This window comes from Cricetulus griseus, assembly GCF_003668045.3.
Source record: "Cricetulus griseus strain 17A/GY chromosome 1 unlocalized genomic scaffold, alternate assembly CriGri-PICRH-1.0 chr1_1, whole genome shotgun sequence".
Lineage (NCBI taxonomy): Eukaryota > Metazoa > Chordata > Mammalia > Rodentia > Cricetidae > Cricetulus > Cricetulus griseus.
In genome coordinates, this window is record NW_023276807.1 from 183,963,591 (window position 1) to 183,981,467 (window position 17,877).

Below are 17,877 nucleotides of genomic sequence, written 5' to 3' on the forward strand. Positions count from 1 at the left end.
TTCTTTTGCCTATTCATTCATTTTTGCCTAGTCATGTTTTCCTAAACTCTGCAAAGTACAGCAAAGTGCCAAGTCCTTTGCTTGGCATGGAAAACTCTAATATAAATATGACACAATGTCTGTTTTGTAAGAAGCTATGACTAATGAAGAAGACAAACCCATAAGTGAGCGTAATAATTTATTAAGTTCAGTGATAGAAACCCACAGACAGAATATAGTAAAAATTAAAATTCAATAAATCTAGTTCCATGTAAGAGCTGTCACAGAAAACAGTGAAAGACAAACATGGTATGTACTCGCTCATATGTGGATTTTAGACATAGAGTAAAGGATTACCAGCCTACAATCCACACCCCCAGAGAAGGTAGTAAACAAGGAGGACCTTAAGAGAGACATACATGGTCCTCTGGAGAAGGGGAAAGGGACAAGATCTCCTGAGCAAATCGGGAGCATGAGGGGAAGGGAGAGGGAACTAGGAGAATGAGAAGGGGAGAAGAGAAGGGGTGAGGAGGACTTGATGGGGCAAGGAGGTTGAGTTGGGGGAAGAACAGAAGGGAGCAAGATAAGAGATACTATAATAGAGGGAGACATTAATAGGTTTAAAGAGAAATCAGGCACTAGGGAAATGTCTGGAGAGTTACAAAGATGACACCAACTAACAATCTAAGCAATAGAGGAGAGGCTACCTTAAATGCCCTCTCCTGATAATGAGATTGATGACTTACTTATATGGCATCCGATAGCCTTCATCCAGCAGCTGGTGGAAGTAGAAGCAGATACCCACAGCTAAATCTTGAACTGAACTGAAATCCAGTTGCAGAGAGGGAGGGATGATGAGCAAAGAGGGCCCTGACCAGGCTGGTGAAACCCACAGAAGCAGCTGACTTGAACAAGGGAGAGCTCTTGGTCCCCAAACTGATAGCTGGGAAACCAGCATGGGACTGATCCAGATCCCATGAATGTGGGTGTCAGTGAGGAGAGCTCAGAAATCTATGGGGTCCCTTGCAGTGGATCAGTACTTATCCCTCGCATAGGAATGGACTTTGGGAGCCCATCCCACACGAAGGGATACTCCCTGAGCCTAGACACAAGGGGTGGGCCTAAGCCCTATCCCAAAGGATATGACAGACTCTGAAGACCCCCTATGGAAGGCCTCATCCTCCTCCCTGGGGAGCAGAAAGAGTATGAGATAGGTAGGGTGTTAGTTGGGGGGAGGTAGGGGAGGAGGGGAAAGAGAGGGAACTGAGATTGACATGTAAAATAATCTTTCTAATTCAAATTTAAAAATTTTAAAAAACACTGAAAGAAAGCACTGTAATATTAAAAAAACTCAAAATAACACACACATACACACACCCAGAGAGAGTGAGAGAGAGAGAGAGAGAGAGAGAGAGAGAGAGAGAGAGAGAGAGGACAAAAATCCTGTTCTGAAAATCCCACCTCTTGAGTATTTACCATCACAAAGAATATGAACAGACTCAATATATGGATATTAATGACATGATGGCACACACATGTAGCTACAACCTGACAGATGCTGTGCTTCAACACTAAACTCAACATTGGAGGGAAACTCTGGAGATATATAAACCCCAGGATTTATTTTACCAAGATATTTCTACTGTCAATACAAACACAGATTTAAAGTAATAAAAAGAGAAGGGGGAATTAAATTCAAAAGATTATTGTAATAAATTAGTCATCCAGACCTATCTATAGCAGTGTATGAATGACACAAGAGAGATCTGGGGTATAGAATGGATAGAGCATTTTTATTGAGTATTTGTAGAGTATGTGGCTCCTAATTTCTCATTAGTAATTAAGGTGAAGAAAAAGAAGACTTAAGGGTAGAATACAGAAACTTGTACAGTGAAACTGCATGAGGCTGCAATGATGGATATGTGTCCTTGCACATATGTCAAGCACAGGGAATGCACCATTCAGAGTAATGAGTACTAAGTAAACTTTGGCCTTGAGCCAATAATGATATGTCAATACTGACTAAACAGTAGTGATAAATTCAGTACCCTCAAGGTATTAATAATAACAGGAAAGTGGGGAAAGGGAGAAACTACTTGAGAACACAAATTTTTCTACTGAACTGCTCAAAATACAAAATGCATTAGGAGGATGTGGAAGAAAGACTAGCGCTCTTTGGCACCCTCGACATGTCCACATCCAATTATCCATAAAAGATGGTTACCTTGAACTTGGTCTACAGAGGAAGTCTGCAGGGCTTCTGTCTGTCTCTAGGCTTAAAAACCAAGAGTCTTCTTCCACGATGGTCCTGGATATCCTTGAGGTTCCTTGGGCAATTGAATGATATAGTTCTGGATGTGATGTGAGAGAAGGGGGTATTCTCCATTCCACAAGCGACACATTTGTCCCTTAGGGAGCTAGTTTTCCTGAGTAATAAAATTCTTACTAATATATTATGAATTCATACTCCCAAACAGGAATACAAATTCTATGGCTAGTTTGTGCATATGTATGACTTACCCTAGCTATAAAATCTGGGTGTTTTCAATTCACAAATCTCAGTGCTGGAATGTGAAACAGTACACATACTGCAGATTGCATTTTTCACAATGTGCATGGATCTATGAATACAGAGGCAATAGCAAAATGAAAATAAAACACACAAAAGATATGGAAAAATCTCCCTTTTGACCTTTAGAAAAAAAAGATGCCTTGTCAATGCTGCCCAGCAGGGTACCGGTGTATATACCTGACATACGCATTTGTCGTGAAGCTCAAAATAAAAAGGGTTAAACTAAACAAACACTATCCATATCAGCTTCTCACTACATGAAGAGCCTTAACTGTATAAAAGCCATGGAACAGAACAGCAAGTGTGGCTTCAGAGTCTGTAAGAGATGCTCATGCTCTCCCAGCTACTGCAGACTCACCTGGGGGTGAGGGAGGTGCATGATTCATCACCTCCCAGGGGTGTTTATTCAACTCGGGCAGGAGAAAACTTGTTTGTCCTTCCTGAACTAAACTCTGCCTTGAACTAGCCTATCCAACCTTAGACATTTTTTATCTGTGTACCAAAAGACACATGCCTGCCTTCAGTGATGAATTCATCCAATTGGCATTATAGATGTGGTGTCACAAATTGTGCTAAGCATTGATTATACGAAGAGGAAAAATAACTAAGTCTGTGGATCCATGGAGCTTACTATGTAGAGTATTTTTTAAAAGTATGTAAATATGTGGTTACATAGTTCCATAATTTCTTTTTTTGCCATGATTTCTAAGAAAGGAAGGTTCCAGGGATTGTGAAGGAGAAAAACATTCACTTAATGTCTCCAGAAAGGCCATCCTGAAGTGGTGACACAAGAGCAGACTTAAAGTCAATCAGAACTGGCTAAGTGACAACAGAGAGAAAGGGTCTTTAAAAAATGTGATAACCAGGGAGCAGAAAGCTGCCTGTGATATTTAAGGAGCAAAAAGAGGACAGGAAAGGGACATCAAGAGAGGTCAGATACGAGATGGGACACTGTGCTTGAAGTTTTAAAGACCAAATGAGATTGTTTCACTTCCTAAACATTATGTTCAGCATTCTAAATTATTTGTAATTACATAGGCGTCTCAAGAACCATCTAGCAGCCTCTCTTTTTAAAACAATCCTGCTATAGTTTTGAGGAGAATTGTGGAGAATCTCAACTATGGAGATTTTTCCATTCAACAATATTGTTTCGTAATCTATGAATATTAGAAATTGTTCCATTTAAAAAACATTATTTGATTTCTCTCTGTGACATTTCATGGTGCCACTGTACAATTCTTACATTTGTTATGAAAGATATCTCTAAAATTTGTTTATTTGGGGGTACTGTTGTAATCATTGTGGTTTTTTTTTATAGTTTCTAGTTATTGGTCCCTAGTATATAAGAGAATGTTGTATTGTACAGTGAATGCTTCCTGAAACAGGAAATGTAGGGAATTTGATTAGCAGATTTTTAGGACTTTCTACAAACATTGTCATGCCACCATGAAATGCAAATCCTACACTTCTTTTTAAGTAAACTTTTAAGGAACATTTAATTTTTATTTTCTGTATGTTAGTGATTTGCCTGAATATACATATATGTACAGCACATGTGTGCAGTGCCTACAGAGGCCAGATGAGTGAGCCGAATCCCTGGGAACTGTAGTTACATAAGGTTGTAAGCTGTCACATGGGTGCTTAGGTCTGAATCTGGACCCTATCACAGAGCAGCAAGTGCTCTTAATTGCTGAGCCATCTCTCATCCCTTCCTTTTATTTCCATCTTTGCTTTTGTCTCAGGCACCAGTCTCTGCTTGTTCTTACTGATCTTAGGAGGATAGTAACAAGATCTCAAGTATTTGTAGTCAATTCTTTATTCATTCTTTTAATCAAATTATGCATGTAGCTTTAGGTTATTTTTGTTGTTATTTGCTTGCTTTTAGTCAGTGTCTCACACTATATTTCAGATAACCTCAAAACTCCAACTGTACAGGTTAGTTTGGCATTGAACTCCTGGCAATCCTCCTGCCTCATCCTTCTTAGTGCTGTGATCACAAGCATGTGTTACCAAATACAGTTCTGTATTGAGATGGTTATGTGATATTGTTCTCCTGTATTTTACTTATGTAAATTCCATTGTTTTGTGTTCTTGACTGTTTAAAGAGCCCTATCTAAGGAATAAAACTCTACTGATGCATTGTGTGCTATCATTGTTACACATTGCTGATTTGGCCTGTTAGCATTGTTGAAGTCTTCTGTATCTAAGTGTATTTTGATGGTTCTCTTGTACTATCTTTTTCTGGTGTTGGTGTTAGAGTTATGGTAGTTTCATTAAATATATTTGTAAAAGTGTTTCTTTGGAAGAGTTTGTGGTTAGTATTATTTCTTTGAATGTTGGATGAAATTCACCCATGAGGGCATGTTGCCTTAGTATTTAATAAATGGCATGATGTTCGTTTTACAAATCTAACATCTTGTTTTAAGGGAAAATTTTCCCTTTCATCTCAGCTTTATTTATTGACATAAGGTTGTCAAAGTATTGTTTTATAATCTTCTGTCTAATCTATTAGAAAATCTTCCTTTCATACCTGCTATTGACATTGTTTGCTTTCTTTTGTTGACTTTACTTTGTTTTTCTCTTGACTATCTCACTATTTATCTCTGACTCACCTGTAACTTGCTGTGAAGCTCAAGACAGCCTCACAGTCAGGATCCTCCTGATCCTCTCCTGAGTGCTGGTATCCCAGAGCTGTGTAAGCATGCCCAGCCTTGGTCACAATATATCTGTTTTATTTTTAAAGGGGGAAGATCAGCCTTGCTAACTAATTTAATATATCAATCCTATTCCCTTCTTCAAAATTCTTTTTATCTAAGCTAACTCCTTATTTTTATGTCTCCTTAAGGGAAAATCTCTTCAACTTGGTCAAATAAACAAATTTCTTATAGGCATTTAAAGCTATAACTTACCTTTAAGTACTATTTTAGCTGCATTTCATAGTTGTTGACATGGTGTATTTTCATTATTATTTAAATCAGAAACATGTTAGGGATTTTTTTGTGCCTTTTTCTTTGACACAGGTTATTCAGAATGGTGTTATCTAGATTTCATTGTACATTTCCTCGGTTGTTTATTCCCATTAGTTTGTAACTTAATGGGGTTGTGAATGACAGAACACCCTCCACAAAGTTAACTCTTACATTTATTATGTTTTAGCTCTGTGATGACAATGTCTTTTCAGCCGAATGTTTGTGCATACTGAAAAATGTTGATTTTGGAGTTTGGGGGTGAAATGTCCTACAAATGCCAACTGTGTCAAGTTAATTGGTGACACTGTTTAGATCTACATAACCTAATGAATCTGTTTACTGTTTGTGCATTTTCTAGGAGAGGGAGGTTGAGAGTTTTGATTGTTTTAGACTTTCCTATTTCTCCTATTAGATCTGCCACAATTTTTTTTTGAAAATTTTAATGCTCCACATATATTGTCTTTCTGGTACAGTTATTTTGGTTATCATTGTGCAGTGTCTTTAACTACCCATAACAATATCCATGGTGTGACTTCACTAGTTTACTCGTTCTTACTATATGCATGCTGTGTCTTTCTCCCTCTTTGTCAATACACTTGTGCCTTTGTGTTTTAAAAGCTTCTAGATTTTTCAGACTTCCAGTTGTTAATAATTGAAGCTCTAGTTCCTCGCCTGTTACTCAGTCCTAACATGTGAAGAAACCTATAATCTCTTCTTCATGTGTCCCATATATGTCACTTTCTTTTTCAGGTTTTTGAGGCTTCAAAAGCAGGATATGATTTGTAGGTGTGCTAAAATACATCTTTTGATGTGGCTGATCCCCTCAAAATGCATACACTCTCCTTTTTATTAACTAGAGGCACTAAATGCCGAGCTGCAATATGAATCAAATCAATTGGGGACATAGTCACACTCCTGTAGCATATTTTTGACAAGGCCTAAGATTCTACCTCACACCACTGAGATTGAGTCACTGACCTCACTGTAAGTGGAAAGGATTTATGGTACTGACCAATTGCTTAAAGTCATTCATATTGGTGTCAAAGCTTCTACACTGCAGTATGCCCTGAGGGTACAAGACAGCAATGTGAGTGTAACAAGCCAAATGGTATAAGAGAGTTATGGAACCAGAGGCAGACTAAAGAGTGCATACCAAAAATCATTCAAGCTAGAAAACTGTAAATCCTGGTTACTCATGATTCAAACTCATTGTTTTATATGTGTTAATTAAGAACTAGAATTCCTGCATCTGAGCTTAAAATGAACCATGAATAAAGTTTAGTGTCCATAGAACAATCCATCTTGGCCATTACTGAAATCCATACATATTTCTAGTTATCACAGTTCATTCACTCATCAACATGCACTTAACTATACTACAGATCAGTTTACATGTAGATATCTTTGTTCAGTTCAATGATGGCTCACAGCTCATGTTGGAGTATGTTATGGCTTATTTGTTCATTTGTCATCTTTTAAAGAGTATCTAAGTTGCTTCAAAGGTTTAAAATTTAATGAAGTTATTATAAAGATTCACATTCATCCTGGGCATGGTGGAACAGACCTGTAAGTCTATGGCCTGAGAAGCTGAGACAGGAGGACCATGATCCCCCAGATCAGTCTGTGCCATACAGCAAAAAAAGGGAATTTCTGCACAGAATTGCTTACCTTCTACACAGTAGCCTTATTTCCCACATCTCTTAGTTATTATCTATTCAGGACTCCAGATTCTAAGGCTGTCTCTTTGGCTACCCAGGCCCCTATCAACAGCAGCAGCAAATACCACCCATAGTTTAACACTTCCATGGCCCTTTCTATGTGCCACATAAGCAGGTGGTAATTCAGTTCCTTCCACAACCTGTATGGTCGACATAATTGTTACCCCTATGTACAGGCGAGAATGGGAAGTGAAGTGAGGTTAAGTGACTTATACACTGTCACACAGCTGGAGGGGGAAAAGGATTTGAACCCAGGAAGTCAGCTATCAGTGGCTATTCTTACAGCAAATTCAATGCACAATTTCAAGAGCAGGTGCTTCAGCTGCTACTTTCAAAAACATTTTTTGGCTGAGTGTGAGCCCTCTTAACACAGGGTGCCACTCACCTAGGACATTTAATCAAGTAGTCTGGAATACAGGCACTGTTAAACAAGGTGGATTCAGCGTATAACCCTTTTCCAATACCAAATTTTCCAGTATCTCTGTTAAAATTAAGATACTATGCAAACTGACATAGGGATGGAAATAACCACAAAAAAATGAAACTTTTGTGGTATATCAATGAGCTATGTCCTCTCAGGGAAAGGAACTTACCTTACCGAAAATAAATAGGTAAAACTGCTAAAAGTAATCAAATGCATCCTTGTTCCTTAGAGGACTTATTGTCTTTAGATATCAGGGTATGCCTTTAAGGAATTTATAAATTTCAAATCTGAACCTTTGGGTGGACAGATAGGATATAAGTGCTAAATAGTTATATACTAGACTAAAATGTTGTAGGTTAAAGGTTAGTTTGATTAATAAGGAAAATATTGATAGGAATAGGACAGACAGCTGTCCTTCATCATTCCGCTGACTACTGAAATGATAAGGCAGTGTTTTAAACGTCGGGGAATCATAGACCATGTCCAAATGGGAATGTTACCCACTTAGCAGACACTGAAAAATTTCCAGGGGACAGAAATTAATGAGGGGCTATCTTGCTTTGAAAATACATTATTACAGTAGATTTCTTTTTTTTTTTACCTACAGAGACAAATTTAGAGTTCAACAGTAGAAAGACCCTGGGTGCCATTGAGATCTGCAGGACATGATATGTAGAAACATAGTTCATGGGCAGTTGATGCTGACAAATAGTAATTTGTCAGTAAAATGTAGAAAATAGTAACAGCAAGGAGGAGGTTTAGAAAAGTCAGATCATTATAGGAGCTAGACCAAACACAATGATACTAACATTGGAGGCAAAAATTCCAAAGGAAAACTTTTACAGAAAATCACCACACTAGCTGCTGGCATTTAAGTCATAGTTTACACCTTTTTACCTGAATTCAAAAATTCGCCCAAAAGACTAGAATGTAAGATGCAAACTGCAGCCAAGGATACTACTAAAACATCCAGGGAGAACCTTACATGCCCTTTACATAAAGAATTCTCAACAGCCAAGTACATCAAATAGCTAAGACAGCAGGGAAAGCATAAGAAAGATTTCACCAGAAAAAAAATGTACCCAATACACTAGTATAATATTGCACAGTGTTAGAAAGCACATACTGGAGAAAGTGAAAATTTAAAAATGTAACTTTAATTATGTATAGAAAGGGCTCACTTGAGAATGAAACCCCTAAACCTATGCCTAATAATAATAGAGGCATCCAAAAAGAGGGAGGAAGAAAGGAAATAAAAAACATGTAAGTAGAGGTTGTCCAGTCAGAAAAATGGAAGCTGCCCTTGAAAACGAACAGAAATGGAAGAAGAAAGTTCAGTAGATGTGAGGATTCATGGGAAGAGCCAGTGTCTCTAGAAAGGAGACACAATGGGCAAAGTGTCAATACCTAAGAAAAGTAACTTAGAACTACAGGGTTCTGAAGAAAAGACTCACAAATTCAGAATTCTAAGCATGAGTAAGGTCTTGAACTACATGAGACCCCATCTCAATAAATAACTAAACAAAGAGGAGAATGTGGGGGTAGATCACATCTATACTAGTACACAGTTATTATGACAGTAATGTAATCTTAATGTTAATGCAAATTAGGTGTTATAAATTAGATGCTGATTCTAATGCTCATGGCAAAACGGAGACTATGACATACATATAAATAATAATTATATTCAAAGAATATAATATATGCAAATATTAAAAGCATTAAAATGGTCAACAACAGAAAACATTATATTATATAATTATATATTTAACACAACAGAAAACATTAATAAAAAACAAAAAAATGGTATAAGACATGAAGAAACTAAACTGCAAAACAGTCTCTCCTAATCAATAATGATATTAAATATAATTAATTAAATGTTCTAGTTAAAATACTGTTAATAAAATTACTTTTTATATTACTCAACTATAATATGCTATATAAAATTAACTCACTATAGATTCAAAGACAGGTAAATAAAAATAAAATATAGACATTCTATGCAAATTTTAAACAAAAGAGAACAGAGATGTCTATACTTATTTCAGACAAAAGAGATGTTAAATCAAAAATCATCACAAGGAATTAGGAAAAATTATATGATAAAAAATCAATTCATCAAAAGTGTATCACATTTATATACTTAATTTGTAGTACTTACATGTATTAATAAACTATGAACAAAACTTAAGGAACAAATAACAATTTAAGGAAAGTGGAAATATTTGTTACATACTCCAATAATGCATAGATTGAGACAAAAAGTCAATAAATCAAAAACAGGCTAAAATAAGAATATAGACAAAATGGCCTAGCATAAAAAATCAATCCAAGCTCAACAAAATGCATATTTTATCAACCCATATGCAAAACTCTTCAATATTAATTACATGTTAGACCACAATTCAAGTTTATCAAATTTAAGAAGATTAAAATCTTATAAACCACAAGGCTATAAAACCAGAAAGTAATAACAGGAAAAATGAAAAATTCACCAAATATGGAAATTAAATAACACTTAAGCAGTCAGTGGGTTAAAAAGGAAATCAGAAGAAATATCACACAAAATCCTTCAAAGAATGAACACAGAAAAATATAACAAAAATTATGAATTATATCTAAAATATGTCTAAGAACAAAGACATGATAAACCTACATTAATAACAACAAAAACTCAAGTAAACAAGCCAACTCTACAAAACAAAGAACTAATAAAAAAAATCATCATTCTCCTCCAGGCATTTACTCTAGGAACTAGAAATTCAATGTGCAGGGCAAAATATACTGTTATCACAATAGCAACTTTACTATAGTGTGGGTAACCAATTGCCTTCTGATTGGATTTGAGACCTGTGCCTTGGGGCAATAAGTGTCTTAGTTATGGTTCTATGGCTGTGAAGAGACACCACGACCAAGGCAACTCTTGTAAAAATGGAAGCCCTTAATTTGAGACTAGCTTACCCTCTCAGAGGATTAGTCCATTATCATCATGGTGGGGATCAGGACAGTGTGAAGGCAGGCACAGTACTGAAGAAGTAGCTGAGAGCTTTACATCTTGATCCACAGGCAGACAGAAAAATGAGAGATACTGGCCCTGGAAGGGGCTTTTGAGTTCTCAAAGTCCAACCCCCAGGGACACACATCTTTCAAACAAGGCCATACCCTTGAATCCTTCCAAACAGTTCACCAATTAAGAACTAAGCATGCAAATATGCAAATAAATATCTGAGCCTATGGGGCAGGCACTCTCATTCAAAACACTACAGGAAGGGCCAGCCTATGACTGATGCTGTTAGCCTGGATAAAAACTCGGGTCTAGAAAAGTTGCAGTCCCAGACAGAGAACTTGCTACTAATGTTTATCTAAATTGACAAAGTAGCAAACTATGATAACATCTTTAGACAGATGCTGCTCACAATATTCACCAGGGAAGAGTTTTCTTTCTTTCTTTTTCCTACTTTTTATTTAAATTAGAAACAAACTTGTTTTACATGTCAATCCCAGTTCCCTCTCCCTCCCTTCCTCCCCTGCCCCCCACTAACCCCCATCCCATCCCCTTTCTGCTTCCCAGGGAGGGTGAGACCTCCCATGGGGGATCTTTAAAGTCTGTCATATCATATGGAGCAGGGCCTAGACCCTCCCCCGTGTGTCTAGGATGAGAGAGTATCCCTCTATGTGGAGTGGGCTCCCAAGTCCATTCATATACTAGAGATTAATAATGATCTATTACCAGAGGCCCCATAGATTGCCAAGGCCTCCTCACTGACACCCACGTTCAAGGGGTCTGGATCAGTCCTATGCTGGTTTCCCATCTCTCACTCTAGGTCCCTTGTTCAGGTCAGCTGTTTCTGTGGGTTTCACCAGCCAGGTCTTGATCCCTTTGCTCATCATTCCTCCCTCTCTGCAACTGGATTCCAGGAGTTCAGTTCAGTGTTTAGCTGTGGGTGTATGCTTCTGTTTCCATCAGCTACTGGATGAAGGCTCTAGAATCGCATATAAGTCAGTCATCAATCTCATTACCGGGGAAGGGCATTTAAGGTAGCCTGTCCACTATTGCTTAGACTGTTAGTTGGTGTCATCCTTGTAGATCTCTGGACATTTCCCTAGTGCCAGATTTCTCTTTAAACCTATAATGGCCCCCCAATCATGTTATCTCTTTTCTTGCTTGCCTAGAAATGACTGCATAAGCATGACTGGAACAATAGCAATATCAATGGACATGTTAATGTGGAAGGGAGAAACTGGGGCTCTCCCACCCCTAGACAAAGGACTATAGCCAACTAATAACTGCCAATGTATGCTTAGAGAAGAATTAGACTTTCTCAGGGATGAATCCCCTTGTTGGTTGTCCAATGTAGAGTGGTCAGCCCTAAAACTGTATACACACAAGCAACAAAAATGGATTCAGAAGGTTGCATGTACACACACACACACACACACACACACACACACACACACACAGAGTTAAGTAACAATAATAACCAAATAAAAAGAGACAGTATTAACATGAGGGAGTACCTGGGAGGGGTTCAAATGAAGCCAACTGGGAGGGGCTAGAGGGAGGAAAGAAGGGAAAGTGATATAATTCTATCTCAATTAGGAGGTAGGCAGGAGGGAGGCAAGGGGGTGGGAAGAAGTAGAAAAGAGAGTTGAGGTTGGAATATAAAATGAAACTTAAAAAATAAATAAATTATAAAAAATAGCCACTTATAACAAAATTGTACACTAAATAAAATCACAGGTTAATCTTATATTTAAAAAACAACATAATATTAAAAATTGTTTAAAAAGAAATTGTATAAAACAAAAATTATTAATAAAAAAGAACAAACTAAGTTCAAAGTTAAAATACAGAAGGAAATAAAAACAAGAAAGAAAGAAATTAAATGGAAACTAGGAAAGCAATTGAAAAGATTGAGACAATTTGTCTCCTTGAAAAGATGAAACTGACAAACTTTTAGCTAAACATACATAAAAAAAAAGGCTTGGATGAAACTGTAAATGAAATTCAAGATAACTTACAAATATAAGTATCATAAAAGACTAAGAACAACCATACATGCCCAAATATCAGATAACCTAAAAGAAATGGATGAAAGCATGTAATCTGCCAAGAATAAATGATGAAGAAATAGAAAGTATCAACAGTAACAAAATTGTATCAGTAAATAACCCTCCCAAAAAAGAAAATGCCAGAACCTTATAGCTTCACTGCTGAAGTATATAAGACATTTAGAGAAATCCTTCTTAGACTCTTCCAAAATATTACACAGGATGGTCCAAATTTGCTGGACCAAAGCCACCATTTCCCTGCTACAAAACCAAAAATAAATAAATAAATAAATAAATAAATAAATAAATAAATAAAAAACCACTACAAGGAAATGATAGGTTAATATCCTGAATGAAAACAGATGCCCAAATCTTTGACACATGGGAACAAGCCAAATTTAACAACACATTAAAACAATCAGATTTTAAAGATCTAATGGATGACTTTACCAGACTGGTCCAAGCCAGGTGAAACCATAAGTGGGTGGGATACACCCTACACGCACATTAACACAATAGAGAAAAAATATATTATTTGACAAAACTCAAATCCTTTCATGATAAAACAATCTCAACAAGTTAGAAGGGGGTCACTGTAACTGGGTGTGAAAGGGCAGATTCTTCAAGCCCACAGCCACCATCACACTCTGTGGCCAAGAGCTGCAAGCCTCTCCTCTGAGACTAGGAACAAGGATGCTCAGTCTTACACATCTACTCAGTATAGTACTGGAAATACTTGACAGACCAATGAGGGAAGAAAAGGAAATAGATACTTAAATTAAAATATAGGAAGACACGTTTCTAATTGCAGACAGCATCATTTTCTATATAGGAAATCCCAAATATTTCAATCAATTAAGGATGAGAACCAATGCAGGAATGAAGAAAAATTTTAAGACACAAAATTAACATGTTACACACATGCAGGTAAAGCTTCCATGGGCATAAAATATAATAAAAAATATAAAATTAGCATGTTAAATTGGTAATATTTATATAAACTAACAATGAGCTATATAAAAATGAATCAAGAATAAAGCATCAAATGTTCTTAGGTATAAATTTAGCCATTGGGGTGAAGGATGTATACTCTAAAAGTAGAAGAATCAAGTGAAAAATTTGCAAATGATAGAAATATAAGGAAAACTAAGCTGTGTTCATAGATTGGAATAATCCATACTAAAATACATTGATAGGTACATTAGAGAGGCAACTAAGGATAATCTAAATCTGTGTTTCAATGTCACATGACATATGACACTTGAGCCATGGTCACTCAAATTTGACTCCAGAATGAACAATATCTTATTTCTCTAAGAAAAAAATACTACCAAAACTAAAAGTGATTAGTAAAACAAAAGCAACCCTATCAAAACTCAAAAGTCATTTTTCATAGAAATAGAAAATAATGACCCTGAACGTCCTGTTCAACAGAAACCACTGACTGCCCAATCAATCTGAAGAACATAAACAAACATGGGGGCATCACATGACATGTGTCAAAGTAACATACAAACTAGAGTAAGCATAAGTAGTAATATTGGCGCAGAAGATATGGACATATCAATGCAAGGTAGCAGAGACCCTGACAATAAACCTGTGCACTCATAGATAATGGATTTCAAACAATCCTGTGAAGAACGCATGCTGGAGAAGTCTGATTTTCTAATACTTGGTGTTGGGAAACTGGATATTCCACAGGTGAAGAAGTAAAACACTTCATATCATATGTAAAACTTAGGTCAAAATGAATAAAGCCTAGACTGTACTGGGGAAGCTTTCTATTATTGGGCTGGGCAATGACTTTATTGTATTCTTTATTGGAATAACCCTGAAAGTAAAGATAACAGCAGCATATATATGCACATAAAATTATAAAAAGCTAAAAATCTTTAGCACAGAAAACAATCTACAGAATATAAATAAGAGCCTGTGGAGTGATGGATTTTATACTTGAAACTTCTTAACACATGTCAACACAGTAATCATGAGAATTGACATCTGTGGATATGTTACTTAGCTTTATTATATCTCTATATAGTATAGTCAATAGGAGGGACAGACTTTCACCCTGTGAGAAAAAGAAGGCTTTACATTTATAGTGTTCCTGGCAGAGGTAGCTTGACTTATAAACAGTTCTATAAAAGGGATTAATCCTTTCCAAATGAATGTTAAATTGTTTATTTCAAGTGTCCTTTTCAAAAAAGAAAATACATTCATGCAATTAAAAGAAAAAATGCCTGTCAATGAACACTCCCAATCTGTTGCTTAGCCACTAAGTCCGTATCTGGTAGTAGTGAGTGATTCTAATTTAAAATAATAAGATACAAAGACTTTGTTTCTAAACCTGACAACACAGCTTCTCATGTCTCATCCTATCTTGGTGGTTGGTCCCAGCCCAATCACCCCATTCACAACTCACACACACAATCACTCAATTCTCTTCAGGTAGGAGAGCCTTGCAGACCACTCTATTTGAAGAAACAGCCCACCCTTCATATTACCTGTAGTGTTTTGCCTCATTTTTCCCCACAGCACTCTTGGTAGACTGTGTTTTAAGTTATTGTCCCATCAAGAGTAGGGGATGATCTCCTTCAGGATATTGTATTTAAACATCTCTCAACAATACCTAGTCCATATTGCTTAACAAATAATTCTTGGATGAGTTAATAAAGAAAAACCCCACTTCACTGGAACTTCAATCCAAACACAGAAATTAATGTAAAATTGGTTATGGAGCACTATGAAAAATATAAAACTATAAAGTTTTAAGAAGGAGAAAAATCTTCAAAGTCATAGGCCAGGCTAAGACTTGATGCCAAAAGCAAGACTGACACAGGAATGAATATGTCCTAAATTAGACCTCATCAAAATTGAAACCTTTGTTCTGCCATCCTGTTAGGAGATTTAAAATGCAAGGTACAGCATTTTAAATAGTGGAATAAAATGTTTACAAATTATATATCAGATAAAGAATTGCATTTAATAAAACATGTAAGAAATATATGAATAGAAAATGCCCAAGGAATCTTCAAATTTCAGTGTCAGGGCTCAAAGAATCCAACTAGAAAATGAGAAATAGATAAAATCAGATATTTTACTGACAAGGATGTATAAGTAAACAAGCATATAAAAAGTACTCATTGTTGCTCATTGGGAAAATGAAAATTTAACCCACTCCATACATCTCATAATAAGGAAATAAAAATATAAATAACACCAAATGCCAACAATTTCTTATAAAATTCATCATTCAATTACCATACACCTTAGCAATTGGACTTTTGTACAATGATCACATGTAAATGAAACCTTATATTCACACAAGAACCTATAGAAATGTTCATAGTAGCTTTATTCATAACTATTAAGAACTGGAAACAGCCCGAACATCCTCCAACGGGTGGATGATTAAACAAATTACAGTACATGGAATGCATTCATCGCTGAGAAGCAATGAACTATGACTAAACCAACAACCTGGAAGAGTCACTGAGGAATCGAGCTAACTAAAAAAGCCATGGTCATGGTGCTTGATTCTATTTATGTGGCATATTTAATGGAAAATCTGAATAAAACCAGTCAATCATATCAATATCAATACTTGGTTGAATACAATACTACAGTGTTGCTAAATGTTGCACTGAGGGAAACTAGGCTGAGCCTAGGAGACCTTTCTGTGTTATTTCTTACAGCCTCTTATGGATCTATAATTAGCTCAGTTAAGATATCAATTTCATAATGATATCAGATAGTATTAAACTGAATCTTGAGTCACAGTCAAGGAATTTGCACTCTTAAATAGGCAGTTGGGAGTAAAAGAAACAGGTTGAGTCAGAAGACTCCAGAGATGAGGAGACAGAAAGAGCCAATAGGTTGAATGGTGAATACAATGGACTAAAAACATTAGAAAAGCAGGAACTCCACAGAAGAGCCCAGGTAAGAGGACATACTGGAACCACTATGCTACCCAGCTAGGCCTACCCTCACCTTGGCACCTTCAGGGTTAATACTCATTTACTTTTATACCTTCGGTTTTGTTGTTGTCCTTTTTGTGTTTGTTTGTTTGGTTTTGGTTTTGCTGTTTTGGTAATTACACTGCATTTGAGATCTGATCATAATCAAGGCATTTCAAGAGTAACTTCATGACATTAAATTTATTCTTCCATTGTATAATTTTAACATTTCACAAAATTAATGTCATATGAAATTATATTTTAATTAAATAAAACAAGAATTCACTCCTGAAACTGTTATAATTTTATGAATAAAAGAAAAAATATGGCTTGTGTGTCTGCTCACATGCTTATCTTGGTATGCATGTAAAGGTCAGAAGACAACTTGAGAGATATGGTTCTTTCCTTCCACCTGTGGGTGCCATGGATTGGATTTAGGTCATTGGCCTTGGCAATTATTATGTTTACCAACTGTGCAACATCTGGGGCTCAGTTTTTAAAAAATAATTTTAAGATCTTTGCAGATGTGAAAATATATTAGACTTGTGATCTTAATTAATTTTAAATGAATGTTGATAAAATTTTGATTAAATGAGTACATTCTATTTTTACAAGGTCTGAAGAAATTTAATTTAATTTTGTATTTCACTTTATTAGTTTTATAATCAACATTTAAGTACTCAGATAAATATAATTTAATTTATATATTTATATGACTACATTAAAACAGGATTGGGGCCCTTCTCATGTTAAACATTTCCTTTATCCAGCTTCAGAGCCTTCATGTGTCTCTGGCTGGTGTCTCTGTCTATGCCATCAGGCAGCCTCAACAAGACTACATCAGAGCTGATCAAGAAGGGACAGACATACCTTATGGGGTTGTCCATCCGGGACACTGTGAGAAAAGCAGCAAGGTTGGCTGTGTAGGAGGAACATACAATGAGGGTGAAGAGCCACCAGCTGCCCATCACAATGCGCATGGCCACAGAGTTCACAGAAGACTCGCCACCTGCAGAATGCAGAGGGGTTAGCTGTGCCTTCCCTCACTACAACCCCCAGCAAGATTCTGCCCTCCTTGGCCAAAATCAAAGATTTCTATCACTTTTGCATAGGACATCATTTATTAAAGGAAAAGTTCTTAAAATCAGCAATATAGGGAAAGGCCAGAGAATGGTAAAAAGGCAAAAAAAAAAAAATAGGATTG

The 17,877-nt window shown here is 36.3% G+C and overlaps 1 protein-coding gene across 1 annotated transcript in view; it reads right to left on the reverse strand.

Moving 5' to 3' along the window:
* Positions 1-17,877, reverse strand: part of Grid1 (glutamate ionotropic receptor delta type subunit 1) — a 692,044-nt gene that overhangs the window by 91,433 nt on the left and 582,734 nt on the right. The window contains exon 12 of the mRNA XM_035452799.1: positions 17,544-17,682. Coding sequence (XP_035308690.1) covers positions 17,544-17,682 — 139 coding nt within the window. The remainder of the gene's footprint in view (positions 1-17,543; positions 17,683-17,877) is intronic.